The 25,349-nt window shown below is 33.3% G+C and overlaps 2 protein-coding genes and 1 pseudogene across 3 annotated transcripts; 2 read left to right on the forward strand and 1 right to left on the reverse strand.

Annotated features, from left to right (window-relative positions):
• The first annotated feature begins 2,246 nt into the window (after positions 1–2,246).
• Positions 2,247–5,306, forward strand: LOC142629782 (protein POOR HOMOLOGOUS SYNAPSIS 1). 2 transcript variants are annotated; one of them, XM_075803818.1, is made up of 8 exons: positions 2,247–2,542; positions 3,359–3,475; positions 3,810–3,875; positions 4,005–4,108; positions 4,224–4,426; positions 4,506–4,564; positions 4,764–4,791; positions 5,118–5,306. In XM_075803818.1, the coding sequence occupies exons 1-8, from the start codon at positions 2,264–2,266 to the stop codon at positions 5,174–5,176; spliced, it is 915 nt and encodes a 304-aa protein (XP_075659933.1). In that variant the 5' UTR covers positions 2,247–2,263; the 3' UTR covers positions 5,177–5,306. The 2 variants fall into 2 exon arrangements, with proteins under 2 accessions (XP_075659933.1, XP_075659934.1); XM_075803819.1 differs by having other exon boundaries at positions 3,365–3,475.
• Positions 5,307–5,636: 330 nt separating this feature from the next.
• Positions 5,637–6,833, reverse strand: LOC142629049 (peroxidase 5-like). The gene is made up of 2 exons (XM_075803045.1): positions 6,606–6,833; positions 5,637–6,458 (listed from the first exon to the last, which is right to left on the reverse strand). Exons 1-2 carry the CDS (start codon positions 6,831–6,833, stop codon positions 5,637–5,639), a joined length of 1,050 nt encoding a protein of 349 aa, XP_075659160.1.
• A 7,148-nt stretch (positions 6,834–13,981) lies between these two features.
• LOC142629050 (lysM domain receptor-like kinase 3) lies at positions 13,982–18,885 on the forward strand (annotated as a pseudogene).
• Positions 18,886–25,349: the final 6,464 nt, after the last annotated feature.

Consider the following 25,349-nt stretch of genomic DNA (forward strand, 5'->3'; position numbering starts at 1 on the left):
ACAAATATTCATTTTATTTTAGATTTGTCAAATACCTTTTATATCCAACCTATATTTTAAACTTAAAATGAAAAGTGAGCAATAACAAAAAACTTACAAGTATAATTGGAAATTGAAACTATACAAATTTACGTACACTAATATATATAATTGGAAATGGAACTATATTATTTTGAATGTGAGTTGAAGACTTGAAGTGTATGCACCATTTTTGGAATGCAAAAAATATTTATTTCTAGATGGATATTATATTTAATACTAAGTGTGTTGAAATGGGTCGTGTCACATTCTTGTCAATCCAACATAACTTGTTTATTAAGCGTGTTAAAGTGGGTTGGTTCAGGTCAGTCTGCCTCATTAACAAGTCGGGTTAAGGTTGAAGGATTATGACATGATTATTAAATGGGTTGGGTTAAGGTTGAGCCATTTAGTTGAATACCCCTATCTCAACAAGACATGAACCCGACATGCTAACTCGAATTGACACCCCTAATCACCCATTGCCATCGGCTCAATGAATCCACGCTAAAAACCTATATATATATATATATATAATATTTTTACAATAAATCTCAAGTGATAAGTTGTTATTGTCTGTCATAAATAGGTAAAAAAAAGTAAAATTTAAACTGTGAATTTAAATTAGAACTAATAACCACATATAATTTGTTATGAAAGTGTTGTGAAAATTGAACTTATCTATACTATTATTTAAGAGATTTTTCCTGTTTGAATTCCTCATTTTTTAGTTCAAAAATGCCCTTATACCCCTATGTTTAAGTAGAGATAAAACTACTAGACAATCTGGTAAAAATGCAACTCTAACTTCCATCAAAACATTGCGTAAAAAATAGGATCACTTTCCTGTTAATTTTCAAATTACTTTATCCACTTATAAATTATATTTTTCAAAATAAAAATTATATGTATATATAAAATTATAATTTTTTTTTCTACAATAGGACCACTAAAAAAAAAAGCCTCATCGCACGCGCTTTGCAAGTGTGGTGAGGCTAGTATTTTTTTGACAAAAATGCAAAACTGACCCTCTAACTTTCACTTTTTTTCATTTCAATCCTCTAACTTTCAGTTTTATTAATTTAGTCCTCTAACTTTCAATTTTTGTCAATTCAGTCATCTGTTATAGCTTAGTTAGTGTTGCCCTGAAATGACGCCGTTTTGCTTTTTTTTTTTAATTATGAATTAAAAGAAAATAAGAAAAATCTGGAAAAAAAAAAACATTAAGGGGAACGACGACGTCGTCCCCCTTCCCCTGAATCAAAACAAATGCCATGTGTGAGTGCTAAGGTTTTACTTCCCACAAGGCCACGCCGAGCACCCTTGTGGCGCTGTCGATTTCTGGAGCTGCCCCGGCAGACTTCCTCCTTACGTGCTTTGCAAAGTTTCGGCTATCAAGTTCATGGCTGATCCTGACACAGATGAGGTCTTCGTGAAGATTAGACTTGTTCCGGTGAGTGGCAATGATCAGGAGTTTGATGATAATGGAATCGGAGGAATGAACAGTTCGGAGCCACAGGAGAAACCGGCTTCGTTTGCGATGACTTTGATGCAATTGGATGCAAACAATGGTGGGGGATTCTCTGCTCTGAGGTATTGTGCGGAGACAATTTTTCCACGGCTAGATTACTCGGCTAAACCACCCTTGCAAACCATTTTGGCTAAGGATGTTCATGGGGTTACTTGGAAGTTTAGGCATATTTACAGAGGGACGCCGCGGCAGCGTTTATTTGTTTGTTTTTTTTGGTCAGATTTTTCTTATTTTCTTTTAATTCCAAATTAAAAAAAAAAAAAACACACACACACACAAGCAAAATGGCGTCGTTTCAGTGGTTCTAACGACATCACTAACTGAGTTGTAACGGAGGACTGAATTGACAAAAATTGAAAGTTAGAGAACTAAATTGACAAAACTGAAAGTTAGATGAAAAAAAAAAAAAAGTAAAAATTAGAGGAGCAGTTTTATATTTTTGCCTATTTTTTTTATTGGTAAAAAAAAAATAGACTTATGGAAACAAAAATTGGCGCGCAAATGTAATGCTGAAAACGGGCTGGAGCAGGCCACTCTCCATTAGCCAGTAATTAGAGTCTATGACTTGAGGGAGGTTAAATCAGTAAATTAACATATTTTATAAATATCTCTCGGACCTGTATGTAAACCATTCCCAAAATTCAAAATTTGGTAGTCCAAACAGTTTCCACAAGCAGAACAACCAAAGCAAAGAGGAAGAGAGAGAGTCTAACAATGGCAATGATCCCTATACCGAGCGAAGAAGTAGAGATCCCCATTAGAGAAAGGCCTGAGCAGTGGCAATGGGAGATTCAGTTCTCTCGCTTCTTCAACTACCCTCCTCTCTCCTCCACCTCTCCCCATCTCATTCCTCTCCCTCCCAAACTCCGTAACCGTCGTCCTCAAGGCACCTGGATCTCTTCTTCCTCTTCCTCCTCCGCCTTCCTCCGCCTCCTCAACGATCCTTCCAACTCCGACGTCATCCTCACCGTCTCTTTCAGAGCCAATATCCTTGTAACTCCTCCCTTCTCTTCTACAACTTTCTTCTGCTCCATCTTTCAAAATTAAACCTATTTTATTTTGAAACCTCACGTTTTAGTTTAATCTCTATTGATTTGCATTTGCACGCTAATAATCACACTCAATCAGCGGATTGTGAATTCAATCCATTATTTAATTAGCTCCTATAACTTCTGCTCCATTTTTTCAATTAATTCTGATTTGATTTTTCAGGAATTTCCCGCGCTTTTTTTGGATGATCAACCTGTAACTTCTGCTCCATTTCTTCAATTAATTACGAAATTCAAATAATTATTTAATTAGATCATCCAAACTTCGTTTAAATCTAGGGGATTTTTCTGTTTTTGTTTATACGATTTAACATTTCACGAATTTCCTGCGTTATTTGAAGCACTGCCTATAAGTACTTATACCGTTGCCGTTGCGATTGCAGTTTTTGTTTAGGCTTCTGATACTTTTTATGAATTGTTATCTCTCTCTCTCCCTCTGTTTTTTTAATATAATATATGAATATAATTCATGAGAATTCGAGATGCCTTCACTTCAATTCTAATATAATATCTTTCAAATTCAGGTGTCTAAGAATAGTAGCATTCTGTGTTTTAAGCATTATTTCTTTATTTACATTGCAAATTTTTCAAGATTTTAGGGCATGTACTGATTAGTTGATTACCGCAAAGTAATGACATGGATTATATTGCAACAGCCAAACAGATTTTTATTTTTTGTAACTGTAAATTCCATTTTGTTAGAAAGCACAGATGATATGTTTGAACAGAACTTGAGTTACATGGTTAAAACATGTTGCAGGAACAGCACTATGTGTCCAAGCTGCACTTCACATGGCCTCAGGTCTCGTGCGTTGCTGGATTTCCTGCCAGGGGTATAAGGGCAGTTTTTGTGAGCTACAGAGATCAAGTAGGCGAGGCAAGTTGCTTACTTAGTACTTACTCTACTGTGTATCATAGTCACTCAACTTTGAATATGAAAGTTAGTTTTTGTGAGTGCTAAGTTGTAAAGGTGTGACAGACTGACTGTATGATGGATTTATGATTGATTCTTTATGACTTCACTAAGAAATGTTTTGACTGACATAGCTTCATAGCTGTTACTGGCAATATGTATACTTCTCTTTCCTCTGGCCTTGCTACTTATAATCAAGTGGTTTTGCAGACGTAATTATTTTATTAGAAAACATTGTATTTTAGAGTAGTTCTTCATTTCTCCAAAGCCCATTTAATTATTTTCCTCGTCTTTGCAGATCCAGAAGTTTGCTTTGCGATTTTCAACAATTTATGAAGCAGACGGATTCATAAATGCTTTGAAGGTGAAACCAATGGGTCTTTATAACATAGATAATCATCATGACTTCTTGAAGCCAATGGCCACACTAGGTTTACAATACTTTTCCTCATTCTCATGCACTGATTGTGTCATGCTTTTTTTCCTCTTTCAGGAGATCTTGAAGGATATGAGGGATATTCCACCTCTGAATAGTGACTATGGCTCTGAAATTGTATCGCAATCTGAGTTTATGTCTTCAAATACACACCCGGATAGGTAAAATAGAAGACTGCTGTCGATTAATTAGGTCATTCCTATATATATATATATATGAGTGTATGTCGATATATAAATGTGAGACAATTCTGAACAAGGTTTGCTGTGTATGCAGAGCTTTTGAGAACTTGAATCTTATGACTTCTCTTGAAACTTATACTCCTCAAATGTCTCCAAGCTTGAAAAATGAAGTTGAGCAACACTCATCTAATCAGGAAAAGGAAACTACATTTGCTCACAAGTTTGAAGGAATTCAAGCATCATTGCCGCCCAGCTTCACAGCATTACTGTCCGACTGCTGCGCTGAGGTCTACCAAGGTAGATATGTTGCTCCAGTTAAACCGGAGAAACTTCTGATTCTGCATGATGACTCAATTTCTATGATTGAAATCTGTAGGTTCGGGTTCAGCCCAATCAAATCTCTGTGAGGAAGTTGATCTCAAATCCCAAATTGTGGTATCCTTCTGAATTTTTGGTCTGATATTATTGACAGATGTGTTTGATAACCAGCAAAATAAGCAGTAACATGTTGCCTATTATTACATGGGTGGCTTGGAAATTAAAGACCACTTTCGAGATTGCACTTTTCCTACTATGCAAGATTTATGATCAATTGCACTTGTGATTTATTGACGTATTTTGATGTTTGTTGCAGAGATACATGGAAGATTCTTCCTTCCAAGGTAAGTCTATTTTAAACTTAATCCTTAATTAATCACAAACTTTTTAGCCTGTTGTACTGAAGGGAGCTTGATCTGAGCATAACCAGCAAGACTATTCGCTTTGAAGCTATGTGGAGTCATTCATAGAGGATACTGCTCAGTGCTTTATATAAACCCTGTCTTGAACTTAGTTTTTAGTCTTTATATACATGCAATTCAAAAGGAAACACAGAAGCTGCTAAAATATGACTATTAAGCACTGCTGTCAATGGAAAATTTTGTTTCATCAACTTTGTTATTCAAGATGATCATTTGTTAAGGGTTTTTATTTTTCCTTTTTTTGCCAGACATGTTGATTAAAGTGGAGAAAGTTATCAGCGAAATTGGCGGTGATTTGACATTGTAGTTGTACATGGCTTTGCAAATGAAGTCTGGAGCAGAATGCGTTTCCTTCATTCCCCTGCAATGGAAGTTGTATATGGCATTTGATACATACAGGCTAAACCATGTTCATATTCTCCCCTACACAACCCCCCCGCCCCCCCCGCGCGCACGGTTGTTATAATTTCTCAAAGATTTTTGTAGATAATGAAGTTGCTTGTTGCAAGTGGGTTTCACAAATAATTGAAAATCTTGGTAATTAGGGTATTTTTTCTTTCTGAAAGTTCGTTTACATATTTTTTCTTTGACTGCAAATATCTTCCATATCATTTCTCTTTGTTCTACACTCACAACGTTCAGCCTATTATCATTTCAATGGAGTAATAAAATCCAACCAGAAAAGGAAAAAAAAAAGCCACTGTAAAACCAACTACAGAACCTGTCCAGGCCAGAACCCATATGAAACATCCAAAACTATATTAATATTAGTTAACAGCTCGGCAGTTTTTCCTTATCTCCCCTTGTTCCCCAGTGAGTACATCCACCCTCCCAAGCTGATTCATAGCCATTGTGAACTTTTTAGACCATTCTCTTTGATCAACAGCCATTCTCTGCACAATCTCACTGGTCCTAGGATGAAAAGCCATTGCCTGATCTGATTGAAGCAGTGACCTCCGATGTAACAGGTTGATATAGAATGCATTGTCCAGAATGATTGGTGTTACATGATCAAGGTCCACCAAGTTACCTAAATCATCAACAAAAAAGCCACCAAGGCCTATTTTACCTAAGAATTCTGCAAGTAATGAGCCTCGGGCTGGGCATTTGCGTGATAGATAATTAGCATGTGCGTCGTCCAAGTTAGGGTCTTTGGTGTTAGTTGAGCTGTGATTATAGAGCCTTTCTTGAAAGAATTTGCAGTGGGACTTTCCAATTGAGTGTGCACCGGTTAGGACAACCATTTCTTCTACTGTCAAGCCTTTCCTGATGAAACTTTCCGTTATTTCATCAATAGATGATTTTGGACCAAAGATGTTACCCAAAACATCAGCAGAACGGGAAGAGAGACCATCACGGCGGCCAGCAGGGACAGGATAGTTGGACAGACCAGAATGCACTACAGCATCCCGGGTTGCAAATGCTAATATATCGGCACAAGATACAGTTTCAGGGCATTGCTCCTCAATCTGGTCCTTGATCTCATCAATTATTTCTAGGCCCCGGATAGTTTTACCATTGGCTGGTGATTCTTTCTCAACAGGTTCACCAGATGGTGTTGAGTCCAACAAAATTGAGGCATCGCAGCCCTGATCCATACATATGTAACCAAAATCATGTTAAAACTCAAACCAATAAGCATGAAAGCATGCCAGGGAAGCTACCATTCTTCGTTAATACATAAAAAACAGTAAATGATAAATTGATAATTGATAGAGAATGCTGGAAATTCTTACATTCACAAAGCAGTCATGGAAAAAGACACGGATGAGAGCAGCAGCGAGGCCTCTATCTTCACTGATGGCATTGTCAACAACATCAGCCACAATTTTCTCCACTTGGGGGCATGTGGTATCATAGAATCCAACATGTAAGCTGTTTCCGCCAACAATAGTTGCCTCCGAGGCATGGAGCATGGAGCAAAAGATGAAGATTGTCACGATAGTAACACAGCCCGATGCCATGTTAATGTTAGATTGTGGTTGTTGTTTAGAAAATGCCCCAGAAAGTTTCAAGTTGAAGCTCTTTTTTAAATATCATAACCAAACCCGCGTTGTCCTGAGCATTTTCACAGGGTTTAATGCTGGAAGATGGTTATAGTTGTTGCATGTCTTTATATAGAAGTAAGGCGTGAATAACAATCGGTTCCCTTATATTTTTGTCTTTGAATTTATTTTTTAAAATAATTTTGAAATGCCCCTTTAAAACTAGAATTTAGTCTAAATTTCAGGTACTAAATTTTTTTAAAAAAATATTTTCCTAAAAATAATCAAATTTTAATAGTCTTTGAAAAAACCGTAGGGCCTTTTCATTTTTGGTCATTGCCAAACGAAACACAAAGAGGCAATGGCCAACTGTAGCCGGTAACTGGATTTTGTTAGGCTGTTGTTTGAAAGAACTATGAAGGGTTATGCCAGATGAGAAAGGTGAGGTCCTCCATAGCAAGCTTGAGGTTTGAATTATTCCTATAACAGAAAGTTAGAAATACAAAAGGATGGAGGTATTGTTTCAAGTTGTACAGAGTTTAAATTAAATTTGAAAATTTCTCAAAAATAAATAAGTTTGGAAGAGTCTAACCAAAATTACGTTTTTTCCCCCTCAACAGTTACAAAACCATGCGTGTCTCCGTTAGAAACAATTCAAAAGCAAAAAGGTGTTAGAGCTTTTGGTTACTTTTATGTTTTTGTTTTGTGTTGGTTGGTTGTTAGATCATCCACAGCAGTGGAGCTAAAAATTTAGCAATTTAGCTCCACCAAAAGTTACTTTATCTATTTTACCTACACACATGCTGCAGCAGTGGATCTATTTTAGCTTTCAACACAATAAAATAATATAAACATTACAATAAAATAATATATATACCACAATAAAATAATACATCTCACTACAATAAAAATACCACAATAAAAAGGTAATGTGAACACAAAATAAAAAATTAATTTTTTTTTTAGCTCTCATGAACAGTGCACATCTATCTATAGATGTATGTAATAAAAAAATATAGATTTAAATTTCCACCGCTTTCTTTGCTTCTTTTTGGTGTTTTGATGGAGCTAAAATAGCTATATAGCTATTTAGCTCCACTGCTGCAAGTGCTCTTACAACTTACAAGAGACATGAAGATACTGTGGCAATTGGCAATTGGCAATTGGCAAGGACGCTGGAGCTTTTCATTGAGCTCAACCCATGGCTTGAGTTCAAATATGTAGGTCCGAATAGTTTCAGGCCAAGTGTGGCAATTGGGCCCAATTCACAGTCCTAGTGCCCATTTTGTAGTACTCTTTTCTGGTAGCTTTTTAGACAAATACGATGAGACAGAAGATACAATTTTTGGCAGCTTTCATAATAAATAGGAGTATATGACAAAAATATAAAAATTAGATAATTTTCAAAAAACCTAGTTTTTTTATAATTAAGAAAAAAATAGAGAAAATGCTTACCAAACAAACACACTAGGGTGATTTGATGGACAAGGAAGTTTTGGATACTTATGAGTGTTTATCAGCCTATCTAAAAAATTAAAATAAAAAACCTAATCCAAGCAACAATCTTAAAATTAAAAATTAAAAACCTAATCTAAGAAAGTATGCAATTGACGACCTCAAGCAAGTGTTACAAGTTACAACATTCAGTGGCTTTGAAAAAGTTCCAAATTTGGATAAGAAGGCAGCAAAATTGAGTTGTGTTCTAGCTTCTAAATGGTCCTGTTATGTTGACTAATCATTTGTCTTCATATTAGCAATGTCTTGGTCTTTTTTTTTACCATCAATTATAATGTCTCCAAAAAAAGATCAAATTGGATTAGATGACCTACCTGTTTGTTTGATAAATACCAGTAATTTGCAGGAAAGAGATTTGAAAATAGTATGTATTCATATGCAATTATTGGATCCTATTGCGACTGTGTCAATACTTAATACATGTGCTTTTCATTTGATATGCACAAAGACCACATGTTTTTAATAAAAAGTAACATTTCAAAACCATGAGATGCTAAGTGCTAACCAGACCTACCAGTTAGCTATAATGCTCTAGAAAAATCATGCCTTTATCTTAATAAGTCTTAACTCCTTAAATAAATAATAATTTTTTTTTTAAATGGCAATGTGTAACCCCATTTTCTTTTCTTTAACAACCTTTTATATTATTTTTCAATTTGAAGATGACAATTTTGTCCCACTCCAACTTGCCTCACCTCGTGCTGATTTTTCCCACCTCTCAAAGGTGGTTAAGCAAAAATGATTTTCCTTGTACCCTGAGAGGAGACAGGAATGGATTTAAGCTTTCCTACCCATTTCACCTGCATATATTTACAAAAATACCCCTGTTAGGTTAAGACCTTCTGTTTTTATTGTAATATTGTCTTGTTAAATACTTTAGATTATATTATTGAATTCTTTGTAAAAATTTGTTTAATTTGATATAATCAATTTAATTGTAAATTTTAAGCATAAAATCATAATATTTTATACAATTGCGGTGGGGTTGATTAACACGAGGTGAGGTTTTGCAGAGCAGGGATGAAAATCAAAATATTTTAATAAAAATCAATCATTATGGGAGAGATTCAAATTTTGACCAATGAGTTTTGTTTTGTCAAAGGTTGATATTTGTTTACTTTAAAATTAGGAGAGCTGGCTAGACCCCAGTGTAAATAGAGCTCACCATAGCATTTCCTTGTTAAAGAAACTTTAATGAAATACATCTGCGTCTCTATGTTGCTTTGTGAAGACATTTTCCCCTTTATTCTATAGCTAAAGATGGTGCAAGGTCCAGTTTGAGTAAACCTTCAAAATTCAAGTTGCTAATAAAGTAGTGTAATTCAAAAGATAAAGAAATTAATTACAAGAATCAGACCAAAATACGTCTCTGGACCCAATGAGAGAGTGTAATGGTTGTGTTCCAGGAGTAACACAACAAAATGATTGATATCTACTATCTACATCTAACTATCTCTGCCGACCAAGGAAAAAGAAAATAAGCGAAGAGACACAAAACCACAAAAAAAAAAACACAAAACACAAAACACAAAACACAAAACACAAAATGGCCAACCATCCATGACCAGGAGAGGGATTAAACGAAGGACAGTATCTGTTTCCAGCTTACGTGAATCATGAATTTACGCCTTGTAACTTGTGAGGTGATGACTGATAAATTAAGATACAATTTACTTAGTAGCTGGACATTCCTCTGCCTATCTTTAAACATTTGACTAGCTTAACTAAAAAATAAAAACATTTGACTAACTAAAAAGTGAACTCAGAAAATTTCCAATTACTTTTTGTTTGTATATATGATGGATTTCCTTAGAATTTTGACATTGAAATTGGTACATGAAAGAAAGAGATGAGGAGAATTTGGGTCTAAATCTCTAATCCCTACTTGTAAGAACAAAAATAGAAAAGATAACACGGAGAATTAGTTGATCATTATTCAAACATAGAGTGAAAGATTTAATTAATAACTCATGCAATGTACTGGAAAAAGTGTCACTACCCCTAATTTATAGCTCGAATTTCAAATTTTTTTTTTTTAAAACTAATTTCAAATCTAATATATATATATATATATATATATAAACTATAGTTTAGAGAAAATTTAATTAGAATCAAAATTAAATTTTGTTTTTGTTAGCTTTCCATACAAATTAAATTGTTTAGATTTTTGTTATTATTTTTTCTCTGAACTAATAAGAATATTTTTTATACCGTTTCTATTCAGATATTTATATGTGAAGAAATTGAATGTAATAAACTATAATTGAGCTAAACAATCTCATACACCCATCCATGCTCAATTTAAGAGATATTATTTGATCAATCTATTATTTTATTTTGAGTTTTATTCAATAGAATTTCACAGACTATAATTGTGAATTGATATTGTATATGTATATTTGATAGTGATGTTTAAAATTATATACCTAATAGTAATTGTAAGTGTACAATTTGTGTCCGGACCCAAACGAGTGATGGACTCAGGCCCAAAGAGTCTTATACAATGAAATTTGTAGAGTATGGGTTTGAAACCTAAGTTAGAGATATTGGGGAACTGATAAACAGGCTAGAAGGTCGCAATCGACGCTAATAAAAGATGAATATGATAAAAAAAAACTCTCCTCGGACGTAAGCCGATGACCACTTGTATAGCCTTTCTTTCTCTAAGCAAAAGATTACAATTTTTTAGTTTCCAAAAAAAGATCCCCCCTTCTTTTCTCTCTCGTCCTCTTATATCCTTCTTTTTCTTCCCTGTTTTATCCACGTGTAACACAAATTTTCCTCCTAGATACTTGTCCCATCCACCACCTTCTTAAAGTCTTCAAATAATAGCTAGAATGCTAAATACTACTGTTCAGAGGTCATTTCTCCATTAATGCGGCCAAGGAAGTAGATGCAGGACCTTTAATGCGATGGTAGCAGCTTTTTCCTCAGATATTTCTCACACGTTTCTGCTTCTCATGGGTGCTTGGATCACGCCCTTACCTAACAAATCTTCCAAAATTCTGTCTCTAAACCCTTTAGCAAGTCCCCTAGCCTTTACTGGGCCTGTCTGAGGAGATACTCCTCCTCGGCCTCTTGTAACGCGGACTGACCTGTGGGCCTCGAAAACTCTGACTGAACGGACTTATACCAACAAACCAGACCCAAGGCTTAAACGTGCATCTAAGCATTTTTACCCCCCACAGTAATGTAATGAGAAACTTGACGTAACCAATATTATGAAAATTGCAAGAAAAAACTATTTTAGTGTCCCCAAATGTATTGGTCAAACTATATCCTATATGTTTAATAACCTAAGCTAATATTAATAGCACTATTAGCACCACTACAATTTATAATTCCTGTGCGTAAGTATGAGTTACATATTAGTGTGTGTGTGTGCGCGCGCGTGTATATATATATATAGTGGGTAGAAATAGAATATGCATAAAATTAAGATTTTGTTGTTGTTGTTATTGTTGAGAAACAAGAATATTTAGAGCTATTCAAGTACTTACTATTTTATTGGGTGTTACAATCCTTTCATTTCATACACACTAGATATTATATAGAGAAATCTCTCACAAATGGTCCTAAGATGTTTTCAAGTACCTAATTATTTTATTGGGTGTGTATAGTCCTTTCATCCTACGCACACTAAACTATTACATGGAAGAAGCCCCAAGATGTTGGTTGTGATAGAACTGTCCAAGAAAACAACAAAAAAGAACTGTCCAAGAAAACAAGGGGAAATTACACTTTGCCATCTTAAACTATGCCTCAAATTACACTTTACACCCTAAACTATTCGAATGCACAGATTACACCCTAAACTATGACCATTGTTACACTTTGCACCCCAACGTTAGTTTTTCTGTTAAGTTTGACAAAAATATAAAACATGTGACTTGCACATGTGTATTACTTAAGTGACACAAACTTAAAAGACCAAAAACCCTCCATCTTCTCAACAATTAAATTTTTTTCCCAGCTCTCTCATGCGTACCAGCCCCTCGCCCCAAATAAAAAAATCCCTGCAATCATAAATCCCCAAATCAAAATCATCTTCAACAGAATCGGCACTACCCCATTGCTCCACAACCGTCACACCGCTCTTAATTGTGGAGCAACACATTTTATTTATCAACTTTCAGATAAGCAGATGATTTTGCAACATTGCAAGTGAAAATTCCTGAATGGTTTTGAAGGAAAAGCTGTTACGGTGGAGCAAGAAATAATGGTTTTCAGAATAACCCTCCATGCTAGTTTCCTGGATTGCTGTAAAAAACTAAATATGTGCACAAACAACAAAGAACAGCAAATGATGATAGAAAAATTCAGTTGAAAGCTTTGTACATAATCCAATTATTAATACTGCGGAATAGTATCTTCTTGTCCTTCCATAGGCATCAGGATCGAAGAATGTCAAATGTCATCCATATCTACACACTTCCCATCCTTGAAGCACACTGCCAACAATATAAATACGAATAGCAAAAAAAAACTAAGCTGCAACAAGCATGGAAATCTAGATCTTTTTTTTTTTTTTTCCAAAAGGTTTTCAAAAACATGAAGTCCAGAGACTGATGCTTCTAGGAATAACGGTAGTGGAGTGGTAGTGGTGTCAAAGATGATTTTGATTTGAGGATTTAGGGTTGCAAGGATTTTGATTTGGGGAAGGGGCTGATACGCACATGCACGTGAGAAAGCTGGAAAAAAAAAAGTTTTATTTTTAATTGATTAGGAAGAAGGGGCTTTTGGTCTTTTAAATTTGTGTCACTTAAGCAATGCACATGTGAAAGTCACATGATTTATATTTCCATCAAACTTAATTGTAAAACTAACATTGGGATGCAAAGTGTAACAAGGATCATAGTTTATGGTGCAAATTGTGCATTTGAATAGTTTATGGTGCAAAGTATAATCTATGGCATAGTTTAGGGTGGTAAAGTATAATTTCTCCAGAAAACAAAGAAGACAATGTTGTTTTTGGTAGAAGAAACGGTTCATTTGTGCAATATAAATGTTTATTTTAGTTTCCATTAACTCTCAAATTCTCTACTTTCATTTTCTCTTTGTTGTAAAAATACTTAGGTTTGAGGTTTTGAATTGATATCATGAAACTTTAGGAATCACGAAGCCAACCATGAATTTTATAAAAGTTCCTAAAATTAAGAGTTAACCAAAAAAGACAAAAAATAAAATAATAAATAAATAAATAAAAATTACTGCACCAGTAAAGATAAAAAAGAATAAAAACTACCGTCATCATAGTTACTGATGATAAATTTAATGATCTCATGGTGAGCCCAGACTAACCAGTAAATTGTAAGCATCGACAAAAATTTCGTTGTAGCAAAAAACCATTACAAAATCTTGGAACCAATCATGTTAATTAATAAATATTAAAAATTTGTTTATTTTAGTATTGAAATTTCAAGTCCCTTAGCTAGAACCAATATGAAGAATTGGCAATTTCTATATGAAAGCAATCAACTTAGTCGTTTCAGTGTTTGAATTTCTTAAGAAACAAACAAGTCAGGACACAGAGAATAAAAATAACGCTGGCAACTCCTACATGTTCATTTCTCCTTCATTTCTTAACTAAGAAAATTCCCATGACCACAACAATGCCTTCCCTTGGTCTCCTTATTCATCTCCCTCTATTTGCAACTCTATTTGCTAGAATTCTTGCACCTAAATTACCAATCACATCAACTCTCATATCCCCTTTTAGACGTAATACACTAATCAAGTCATGTAATGCCTCACTATACCACATCAGCAACACTGTCCCAAAAGAAAAAGTTGCCTCTTTTTACTCTGTCAATGTATCCCAAATGAAGCCTATAATGTATGGCAACAATATTCAAGATTACCTCATCAGTGTCCCATGTTCTTGCATGGATCTTGATGACAATACTACTGCTTATTTCTATAACACAACCTACCCGGTACAACATGGTGATACATCTGATCAAGTCTCAATTGAAATATATAGTGGTCAAGCTTGGAAGGGTAAAGCCAATGATTCAGGGATAGACGCAAAAACTAACTTATCTATTAGTCTTCCATGTGGGTGCATTGAGAGTCAGTCTCAAACTGTGGTAACATACACGGTTCAGGACAAGGATACATTACTGAGTATTGCTTCTTTACTATCTTCTGATGTGACTGGAATTCAGAGCTTGAATCCAGAAATGGTTCTAAACCCATAGAATATCGGCCTGGGTTGGGTGTTGTTTGTGCCTATGGAGAATAACCCAAAGAAAGGTGAGCTTCTCATGAAACTTTTTTGATTTTTATGCATGTGAAAGTCTGTGTGTGTTATAGATGTGAATGTACTGCCTTTTCATCTTTGCAGTTTTTTTGTCCCCTAAAAATAAATAGCATTCGATACTTCTTATATGTTGTATAAAAACCACTTCAATCATCTGTTTCACCTTGCTTTTGTATTTTATCTTTCATGGTTAGTCCGAAATTTATTCTCATAATTTGTGTGATGCCAAAAAATATTGTTCATATAATTCCCAATGAGCAGCTAGGCCACTCCTTAGCAGTGCTGAATTTTGATACAAAAAATATACATATACATGTACAAATGATTAAGAAAAATTTATTTGTATCATTGCATATGCAGGCATTTCAGATTCAATGAAAAGCTAATATATGAGTTAATGTGCATTGTTTTTGCTGTTTGCTACCAGAAGGGACACACAAACGGACAGTTATAATCTTAGCCGTTGGTATATCATTGGCTGTGACATTACTTTCAGTGAGCATATTGATTATGGTCGTTCTCAGGAGAAAAAGATCCAAACAGAAGGTGGAAGATAGAGCTGTAGCCAGAAGCATGAGTGCCTACCGAACCTTTTTAGTGCAGAATCAATACCAGGACACGGACAACACGGAAGGTCAGATAAACTCAACTGAATCCAAAACATGAAAAAACTTCAACAGAGACAACAAGAGAGAGGAATGGGGAAAAGAAATTAGTCAAATTACTATTTAATACTTCTGTTTTTTGGGGGGCGGGGGGTTGTGGGGGGGAGGGAATATGTACTAATTAATAGTTTGCTATTATGATTTTTTTTCCGTTTGGACCAGAAGAGAGGCACTCAAAATATATTTACATTTGCAGATTCCGAAAGACCAGTATTATTTAGTCCTGAGGAGATTGAAGAGGCTACAAGTTTTTTCAATGAAAGTAGGAAAATTGGAGAGGGAGGATATGGGAGTGTATACTTTGGAATACTAGGGGGGAAGGTATGGCAGGTTCACGGCCAGTTTTCTTTTCTTTCTCCTTTAACACACTTACTGCTATATATATATTCTATGCTAATTGAACTTCTAAAAGATGACAGCCTCTTTAACTTTCAGGAGGTTGCAATAAAAAAAATGAGATCTAATAAATCCAAAGAGTTCTTTGCAGAGCTAAAGGTCTTGTGCAAGATCCATCACATAAATGTGGTGAGTAATTATAATGGACTCCTAGCATGATGTGGAAGAAAGGCTTTAATGTAATCACTAGTGAAATCTTTGGTATAGGTGGAGCTCCAGGGGTATGCCAGTGGAGAGGATGACCTCTACTTGGTCTATGAGTATGTTCAGAATGGATCACTGAATGCTCATCTGCATGATCCACTACTAAAAGGTATTCATGTCATTAGGACACATTAGTCATAACTCTAGTTTGCCAAGAACACTTCTGGTGTGATTCAATTAGATGAAACATGTAAGATATGAAAGGTATCATATATGTAGTGATAGACCGTCCTTGTAGGCTTCACACATCCAAAAACTGCATCTTCATTTCAGGCTGACATAGGTCATTATGCCCTCTCAAGTAGGTACAATATCATAAAGCTCTTTGTTCTTATAATTAAAAAACCCGTGCATCCATTGTAACTGGAGACCATAGCAAATTACTTGAAGAGCGTAAATGAGTTCAAGTCCTAGTAAAAGGATTAGGATGTAACCATGTGTCTAAGTGATAACGTGATGTAATTTTTGAATTTGTATATGGAAAGGTCAACTAGTAATCTAGTCCAGTATGGAAGAATTCAATATTTAAAAAGAGTTCAGAACTTCAGATTATACTTCAGTTAAGGGATCAATTGAATTTACTTTCCATTTATTTAAAGAAAAAACCAAATGAATTTAAACTAAGAAATTTATGAAATCCTCTACCCCATTTTCTTGGAATCAGCTGCCACAGAAAACTATATCCCTTATTCAAAGAAACTCTATGGGCCTCCCACTTGTCCAGTGTCCTAGGGCAACAATGAATTAGTTGTTGAGCTTAAATGCCTTAAATGTATGCTAGCAATCTTGGTTTACACAGGATGAGCAAGATTTACGACAATGAGTATTGAATCAGGTCATCAGCCTCTCTCTTGGACTGCAAGAACACAGATTGCACTGGATGCTGCAAAGGGTATTGAATACATTCATGACCACACAAAATCACGGTATGTGCACCGAGATATAAAGACAAGTAATATTCTCCTTGATGAGGGGCTCAGAGCGAAGGTACTTCCAATCTCTTTAATATAGCCATGTTTGTATGAATCAATTCTTCTAGCCATGCTTGATTTTACAATATCTCTCTTTAGAAATTATATCTGTCACATTTTGGGATCCGCCACTGCCCAGTACCATAGAACTTCAATACAAATTTCCAAGCATAACTCTGTTCCTGAATGAAAAATAAAGATATTTTTCTAACAATTTACTGAACTCCAGTAAAATTTCTCCAAAAAATTGAATATGCAGAGGGGGTTCAGGTGATAGTCCAGTGGAAATGGTGTCATATCATTTATGGTGCCTTGTGTCTTTAATTCAAACCCTACCTCCCCCTCCCCCATATCTACCTACCCAACCCAAAAAAGAAAAAGAAAAAAGAATATGCAATGTCTTTATCAAAGAAAAATAGGTAGTTTTTATCTCAAAGCTCATTTAGCATATGTTATAGGTAGCAGATTTTGGATTGGTAAAACTTGTTGCAAGAATAAATGAAGGAGATTTCCTAGCAACACATCTAGTTGGAACACCAGGCGACCTTCCTCCTGAGTAAGTTCTAAGCTGTTATTTTAATAGTACAACCATAAGTAGATTATAGAAGAATTAGATTAATTCTCTCTTCATTGTCAGTATAATCTTTTCTTATTTACACTCAAATAAAGTAATTTTTTCTGACATTCTAAACTTAATTGAAGATCCGTGAAGGAGCTCCAGGTGACCCCCAAAACTGATGTATTCGCATTTGGAGTTGTTCTAGCAGAACTGATAACGGGGCGACATGCACTTATTTGTGACAGCAAGGAGACTAAATAGATGAAATCACTAATTACAGTTGTAAGTGAACAATTTCTTTACTCAAAGGATTCAATGTTTCAAAAAGTCATTGCCACAAATAGAACTTAAAATTGAAGCAAGTGACTAGGTCTAGGTTGAAGTGGAACCCAAATAAGATACTAAATTTGACTCACTGAACTACAAATTCCTGGCAATATTAACTCTACCTACCGAATGATTTCTAAACACATGCTCAACTTTACATATTCACAAATCCATTTAATTCATATATAATTGTTAAATACATGTTTATGCAAGTGCTTTCACTGCTATCAATCAAACAAAAATCTTGAATGTCAGATTCATGTGGAAATATACATATAATCATATTATATTCTCCATCGATTCTTGGTCTTGCATACATAACTAGATTAGTACTTATGTCATCACAGCCAGACAAGCCACTTCAATAATGAATCAATGATGCACAAGCTAAGTTTTGTTTCCATCACATGACCAGATTAATAACGTTTTCCAAGATGAACACCCAGAGGGTGCTTTGGAAGCTGTCATAGATGGAAATCTTCGCGGCATTTACCCTTTTGAGCACGTATACAAGGTATGCAAGATTTTAGATACATATATCAATATTGATATTATGAATGGTACAAATAAAAATAAATAAATAAATAAATCTTCAATAAAGACCTCCATGTAGGGATGTTAGTACTTAGTATGGTACAAATAACAAACCAATAATATTTATAAAAAAAAAAAAAAAAAAAAATCATGGGGTGGGATCATTGAGTCAGCTCTTGATGTATTGGTAGAGAAATTAATAAGGCTCCAGGGAAGTTGAGTTTGGAACTTAATTTTATGAACTTCTTTTACTTATTTTCCTTCTCTTGCTTAGCCAAAGGGGTAAGGAAAATGTGCAAAATAGATGGAGATTAAAGGCATATATTTATATTGTCACATAATTATATTTATTTTATGACAATCTGTGAAGGAAGTTGCCTAAATTTGTATTGTGACTGTTGCCCTCTGGATCATCATATAATTGTGTTCTCACAGATGGCAGAAATTGCTCAGTGTTGTTTGAGTGAAGATGCTGTTGACAGACCAGAGATGAGGGAAATAGTTGTCATTATCTAAAGTGGTGACTTACTCCATAGAGTGGGAGGCATCCCTGGGAGGGAACAGCCAAGTTCTCAGTGGGCTGTTTAATGGAAGATGAAATAAGTCAAATAACTATTATATGTATGGTGTGATTAACCTTAAAATGTACTATAACTCTTTCTTTCTTTTTTCGATAATTCAATAGTTAAGGGGGAAGAATCTAAACCCCGAATGTCTCTCTTGGAAACATTAGGGAGATTAATACTCTTTTGATATTTGATAACATGATAGAGTAGTGTGTATTTAGTTATTTACCAAATTTTCAAGTTAGAATGCTCCAATTCCAAATCCTAAAGATGGAAATATGTAATTACTCTTTGTGGTCCTGATAGAGTTTAACACTTAAAACTGTGTTCAACTTAGTTGTATTTGGTATTATCATAACTTGAGAGGACTTAGCAAATGAAATGGTGTACTTGTCTTAAAATATAAAGTCAGATATGCCAGAAAAAATAGAAAGAAACTTGTTGAGGTGTGATATGAATTTTTAAAGTAACTTTGTCTAGACCTCTGGTAAGGCCATTTATATATAATTTTGTATTTCCACAAGTCGAAAAATCTTTGGCAAAGGAACAACATAATTATAGGATTTTTTTTTTGTTTTTTGTTTTTTTTTTTTTTTTTGTTGTTGAGGAATTTATAGGATTTTTTTTTTGTGCTGTATATGAAAAGTAGTGCAAGTATGGAGTATTTGAGCTACGTTTGGTGAAAAATGCAATTCAACATCAAACGTTTTCTGTGCTTAACAAAAAGAATAATGGTAGAGATACAAACTATTTTACAAAAGAATTTACAAACAGTTGATGTGGTAAGTGATTATTGGTAAATAAAAAAGTGATATTAATGGTGATCTAGATGAAAACGAATAAGAGGTTGGTCACATCAATATTTTGTAAAAATGTTGTAAAATAATTTGTATCAGTAGCATTACCCTAACAAAAAAGCTTAATTGAGCGAAAAACATTTTTCAGAATATTAGATACTCAACAAAGTGATTCAAATAAATTCCACATCATAAAAATGTTTCTCAATAGTAACTTCTCTTTCATTCTCTCTCTTCTCACCACTTTCTCTCGTTTAAAATACAAATTGTTATAGTTGTTGACTAGTGTTGACTAACTATTATTTTTTAACAAATTTAGCCACAAAATTTGTTGTAGCATAATCTCACTTTCACAATTAATTTTTCACTTAAATTCCAAATTTTGGAGTTTGAAACTTCCTATTTGAGACGGCCAAATGGCCTTAAAATTAAATAGAATACATTTTTCCAATTTGGATATGTTTTCATGAGTGAGTTTAATTTGGTCACTCAATCACTTCAGAATTATAAAAAATAAGATTGATTTTTCATGCGAACCAAAAAACATAGTATAATTTTTTATTGACTCATTTTTTGATTTGCAAGCAAATACGAGAAAACAAGTTTTTTTTAGAAAATATTTGTATTTTCCAAAAAATGAATCATTTTCTAAAAAATATTTATTTGAAATAAGATTGTTGTAAGACCGACGGTCTTCTATGGTTTTAAATGTTAGGCTATTGAAAAAAACAATAAAATGAGTATAGTTGAAATGAGAATTTTAAGATGGATAAATGAAAATACATAAAAACATAATATTCAAAATAATAAAATTTGCTTAAAATATAGATGGTCCTTAATCAATTCAATATATACATAAGCAGAGACCTCATGCAAAAGAACATGAGATTCCGCCATTTGGCGTATTCTTTGAGATTTTTTATATTTAAGCTTACACGTCAATAAAGTTTGCATTTACATCATAGTATTAATTAGTTTGTTGAATTACCTAATGGAGTAAATTTATATATATTAATTATTTATAGTTTTTCTCAAAAAAATATATAATTATACATCAATTATTTATATTAAAGAATTTAAATGATTATTTTTTATAATATTTTATAAGGAAATACTTTTATTTATAATCATAACAATTGATTTAAAATGTGACATACTTCTTTAAATGAGAAAATATTTTTCTTTATAATAATAATAATTGATTTAGAATGTTTAGTTGTTTTGATAACAATTGACACAAAAGCCATAAAAAAATTAAATATTTGTGAATTCACTACAATTAGTCATAACCAATTAGATTTCTTAACTTCTTTTAGTGATATTATATATGTAACCAACATTGTAGTACTTATTCTATATAATTAAAAAGATTACTAATATAATAAATAAATATTTTTTATATTAATCATTTTAAGTGGTTCACTAATTATTTAAGTATAATGAAATTTTGATGTCATTTTTCTAAGATTTATATGGTCAAAAATTAATTAGAAATATGGTATTCTTGCACAAATTTAATTACTTTTGCAACAATGGAAACAAGGTCCAACAAAAGGGATATAATAAAATGATATATATATATATATATATATATATATATATATATATATATATATATATATATATATATATATTAGTTCCAGTTAGTAAAGTTACACTCGGTGTAATTTTACGAAAGTTACACATTTTGTTTACCGTAGATCTCTAAGCAATCAAACGGTTTAAAAAACACTATCTTACTTAATTAATAGGACATGTTTTAGTGTTCTCTCTTATTTATTGCAATAAATTATGAAATTCTATTCTATTTTATTATTTTCTCACTCTTGTTGAATTATTGTAAAAAAAAATTTAAAAAATAAACTCAAGTTTTCTCCATATTTAAAAGAATAATAATGCTACAGACACAAATAATTTTACAAAATTTTTACAAAGTGTTGATGTGGCATGGTCTACATTAGCTTTTAAAAAAAATTATTGAAGGATATATCTTTATTTTTATTTATCAAAATGATATTTGTATAGTTCTAAAAAAATTATATTTGTATTTTTATTTTAGTAGGCATGAAATTGGTTTATTTATATCAATCACAATATCATGCAATTTTTAAATTTGTAAACACATATAGTACGATCAAATTATTACACCACTCTTATTGTCTTTCTAATTTGTTATAAAATAGAACACTAATTATTACAATTTTTTAGAAGTAAAATTATTGAAATATTGGAGGAAATTAACAAAGTAGCTGCACATTATGCAGATGACAAAAACATTACCAAATTCCTTATGAATCTCATCCAAATATTGCTCCATCCACTGTGGGCGTACCATTTTCTTGATAAACCCCATCCAAATATCGCTACATTTGTTGTGGTGAGTTTCCATAGGAAAAATATATTTCATATAAATAAGGTGGAAATACTATTTTCGTCCTTAAATTTTGACAATATTCTCATGTTGGTCCCTACTTTTTTATTTTACCGTTTTTAGTCCCTAAAAAAAAAAAAAAAATTCCATTTTGATCCCTACCGTTACTCACTTAACAGATATATCCTACATGGCAAACGGTCCAACAGTAAATGCTGACGTATCCATTAAAATGATATTAAAAAAATTTATTTGCATTTTAAAAAATGCCATGTTAGCAATTTAATTTTTTTTAAAAGCCACATCAGATAAAAATAATAAAAAAATTTCTAACCTAGTTATTTTTTAAGATAAGAAAAGAAATTAGTTAAATTAATTTTTTTTCTTTATTTTTTTGGATGAACATGAAGAACTCAGAACTATGTGTTCTTCATTTTCTTCCCTAACTAAGCTTGCCAAGAAAATTCTAAATTTACTTTTCTTTTATTGCATTTTCTTAGCAACCAAACCCATAAAATCACTCAGATTTACAAAATAAAAAAACATGCCCATAAAAATTTACAAAACAAAACACAAAGACATTCAACAATTACTCAAAGCCATTCAACAAGATTTTCTTATGCTTTGAAACCAAACACAAAAACCAAACACAAAACTCAAACTGGTTCCCCTCCCTTGATATTCTCAAACCTTCCTCTCTCTCTCTCTCTCTTCCAAAACTCTCACAACTCTTTTTAACTCCATGGCCGGCCTCCTTCGCTCATCTCCACTGCCGCCGCCACCAAAACTAATGGTGGTTCATCGCCTCACCACCTCTGACCGACCCACTCTCACGAATTGTTGTCTCTCTCTCCCAAATAGGCAAGTCTCTCTCTTTCATCTCTCTATCTCTCAGCTCAGTGGTGCAGATTTAGATTTATGGGTTATGGGTTTGTGAGATTTGTTCATCTGGGTTTGTGGCAGATTGGTGCACTGATCTATGGTAGATTTGTGGGTTGTGATTCCAAAGGCTGGGTTCGAGAGAATGGTGGGATTTGGAGGATGGTGGAGATCGGTGGGTTTCCAAGTTGGATCTAATTTTATGTTTCGATGGATTGGTGGGTTTCCAACTTGGAGATTGGTGTTGATTTTGTGAACAAAGAGGATGCAGATCTTTTAATTTTAGTGGGTGTATGTTGGGTTAAAATTTTTGAATATGCAAATCTGTTTCTAGATTTGATTGTTGGTGTATGTTGATTTATGGGTTTTGAATTTTGGTGGGTGTATGTTGATTTCTGGATTTTGGTTGGTGTATGTTGATTATTGTTTGATCTAAGTTTTGAATTTTGATTTGTTTGGTTATAAAGAAAGTACTGGAAAGGCAAAGAAAAGAAAATAGGAATTAATTTACTAAAAACATCAAGAACATGAACAATAAGAACACAAAAAAACATAATCTTCCAAAAAAATAATGATAAGAAAAAAAATTTTATTTTAATTATTAATTATTATTTAAATAATTAAATAATAACTAAAATTTTATTTTATTTTAAAATAATAAAAAAAGAAAAAAGAATGATGTGTCTTTTTTTAATATTAAAATGCTGATGTGGCATTATTTAAATTTCAAATTAAAATTTATTATTATTATTATTTTAATGGACACATAGGCCTTATGAGTGTCAGCCGTATACTCCGTTAGTCACATAGGATATTTCTGTTAGAGAGGCGACAGTAGAGGCAAAAATGGAACATGTTTTTCAAAATAGGGACTAAAAGCGGTAAAAATAAAAAGTAGAGATCAAAGTGAAAATATGGTAAAAATGTATAGAGACGAAAATAGTATTTCCGCCTATAAAAAAAAAAAAATCATAACTTAATTATACTGGTTGCTTACCACTCCTTCAAGTCCTCCATGCAGATTTGAGATTTGGATCCTCTGGAAAATCCAATCAACATTATTCATGATGATTGGAACAATTCTATGCATTATGTTGGCTTGGTTTCTTTGGGTTTGGCTGGAGAGTTGCTCTAGCTTTGTGTTGTATTTGCGTGGCTGTGAGGATTTGTGTGGGTATTGAGAGACTTTATAGGCTGAGAACGATGGAGAGAAGATTTTTAGGGGGAATAAAAAAGAAGAAAAAAATACAACAATTGTCTTGTTATTGATGGAAGGATGAGAAAGATTAGCTTGAAATGATTTGTTCATTGTTAAGAGGAGAATGATTAATGTATCGATAACAAATAATATATTGAGTTATGTTGAGGGAGTGAAAAAAAGATAAAGGTAATCAAAAATAATATTAGTAGTAAAAAATAAATATTAATTAGAAAAGTAACATAAACTTTAGATAGAATAATATATTGAGTTATGTTAAGAGAATAAAAAAATATAGAGATAATTAAAAAGTAATATTAGTAGTAAAATTGACATATTAATTAGAAAATTAACAAATAACTAAACTTTTGGATATAATAGAATGAAGAAAAATAATACATGTAACCGATTTAACTATTTGTTGAGGAGTTATGTGGAGTTTAAAAACAATAAGGCACTTGCAAGTATAATAGAAATCGTATCACATTTTAGTTAACTAAGTTCAAAATTCGCCTATACCAAATTATGTAAAGTTGTATAAAAATACATGGTTACTATAATAATTGTACGTACCCAAAATATGGTTATTGGGCTCAACCTCTACTTTGGGCTCACAATCTATTTGTATCGTGGGTTTAGGATTTCTTACTATGGGTGATCTTGTGCTCAGTGACACTAATGCTCTCCAGTTTCTACAATCCCTCCTCTCACAAAGTTGTTTTCCTTTCCCTCATAGTTTTGTCGTTCTTTTCTATCGATTCTCTCTCCAAAGTTTTCCAACCCCCTAACTTCTCATTCTAGTCTCTTATTTATAATGTAAGGTTAGTGGGAGTGTCATGATTATTCCTGTTTATTAGTGGAGATGGGGCTCCAATTTTATTGTTTCAAAGTGGATGTTTCATTGGGAGTGATAGTAGTGGCATTGGAACTGATTCCCACCTCCTATAGGCTGTTCAGCAACGATATTTCCCAAGGCCCTACCAAACAACCAAGACGTATACCTCCGAGCAATCACGTTCTCATCTGAGGCGCAGTTGACCGAGATCACAGGCCTAATGTGCCTTGGTCTAAGCACCGTGGCACGAGGTTCGGGCCCACGGCTTTGTGGGCCTAGGGCCTTACACGGATTAGGCCAGGGACCATACCATAGGGTCGGGATTGAAGGCCCAAAGGGCTCGGGGATCCTGTACCGCACAATAGCCATATGAATTTACACTAACAATATTTTATTTAAGAATGAAGGAAGAGAGT

The sequence above is a fragment of the Castanea sativa genome, chromosome 3 (assembly GCF_040712315.1).
Source record: "Castanea sativa cultivar Marrone di Chiusa Pesio chromosome 3, ASM4071231v1".
NCBI lineage: Eukaryota > Viridiplantae > Streptophyta > Magnoliopsida > Fagales > Fagaceae > Castanea > Castanea sativa.

Coding starts and splice junctions, on each gene's coding strand:
- LOC142629782 (XM_075803818.1), top strand. CDS start 2,264: ATGGCAATGATCCCTATACCGAGCGAAGAAGTAGAGATCCCCATTAGA. Junction 2,543..3,358: donor CTTTCAGAGCCAATATCCTT/GTAACTCCTCCC, acceptor AACATGTTGCAG/GAACAGCACTATGTGTCCAA. Junction 3,476..3,809: donor ACAGAGATCAAGTAGGCGAG/GCAAGTTGCTTA, acceptor TCGTCTTTGCAG/ATCCAGAAGTTTGCTTTGCG.
- LOC142629049 (XM_075803045.1), bottom strand. CDS start 6,833: ATGGCATCGGGCTGTGTTACTATCGTGACAATCTTCATCTTTTGCTCC. Junction 6,459..6,605: donor TCCATGACTGCTTTGTGAAT/GTAAGAATTTCC, acceptor TGTATGGATCAG/GGCTGCGATGCCTCAATTTT.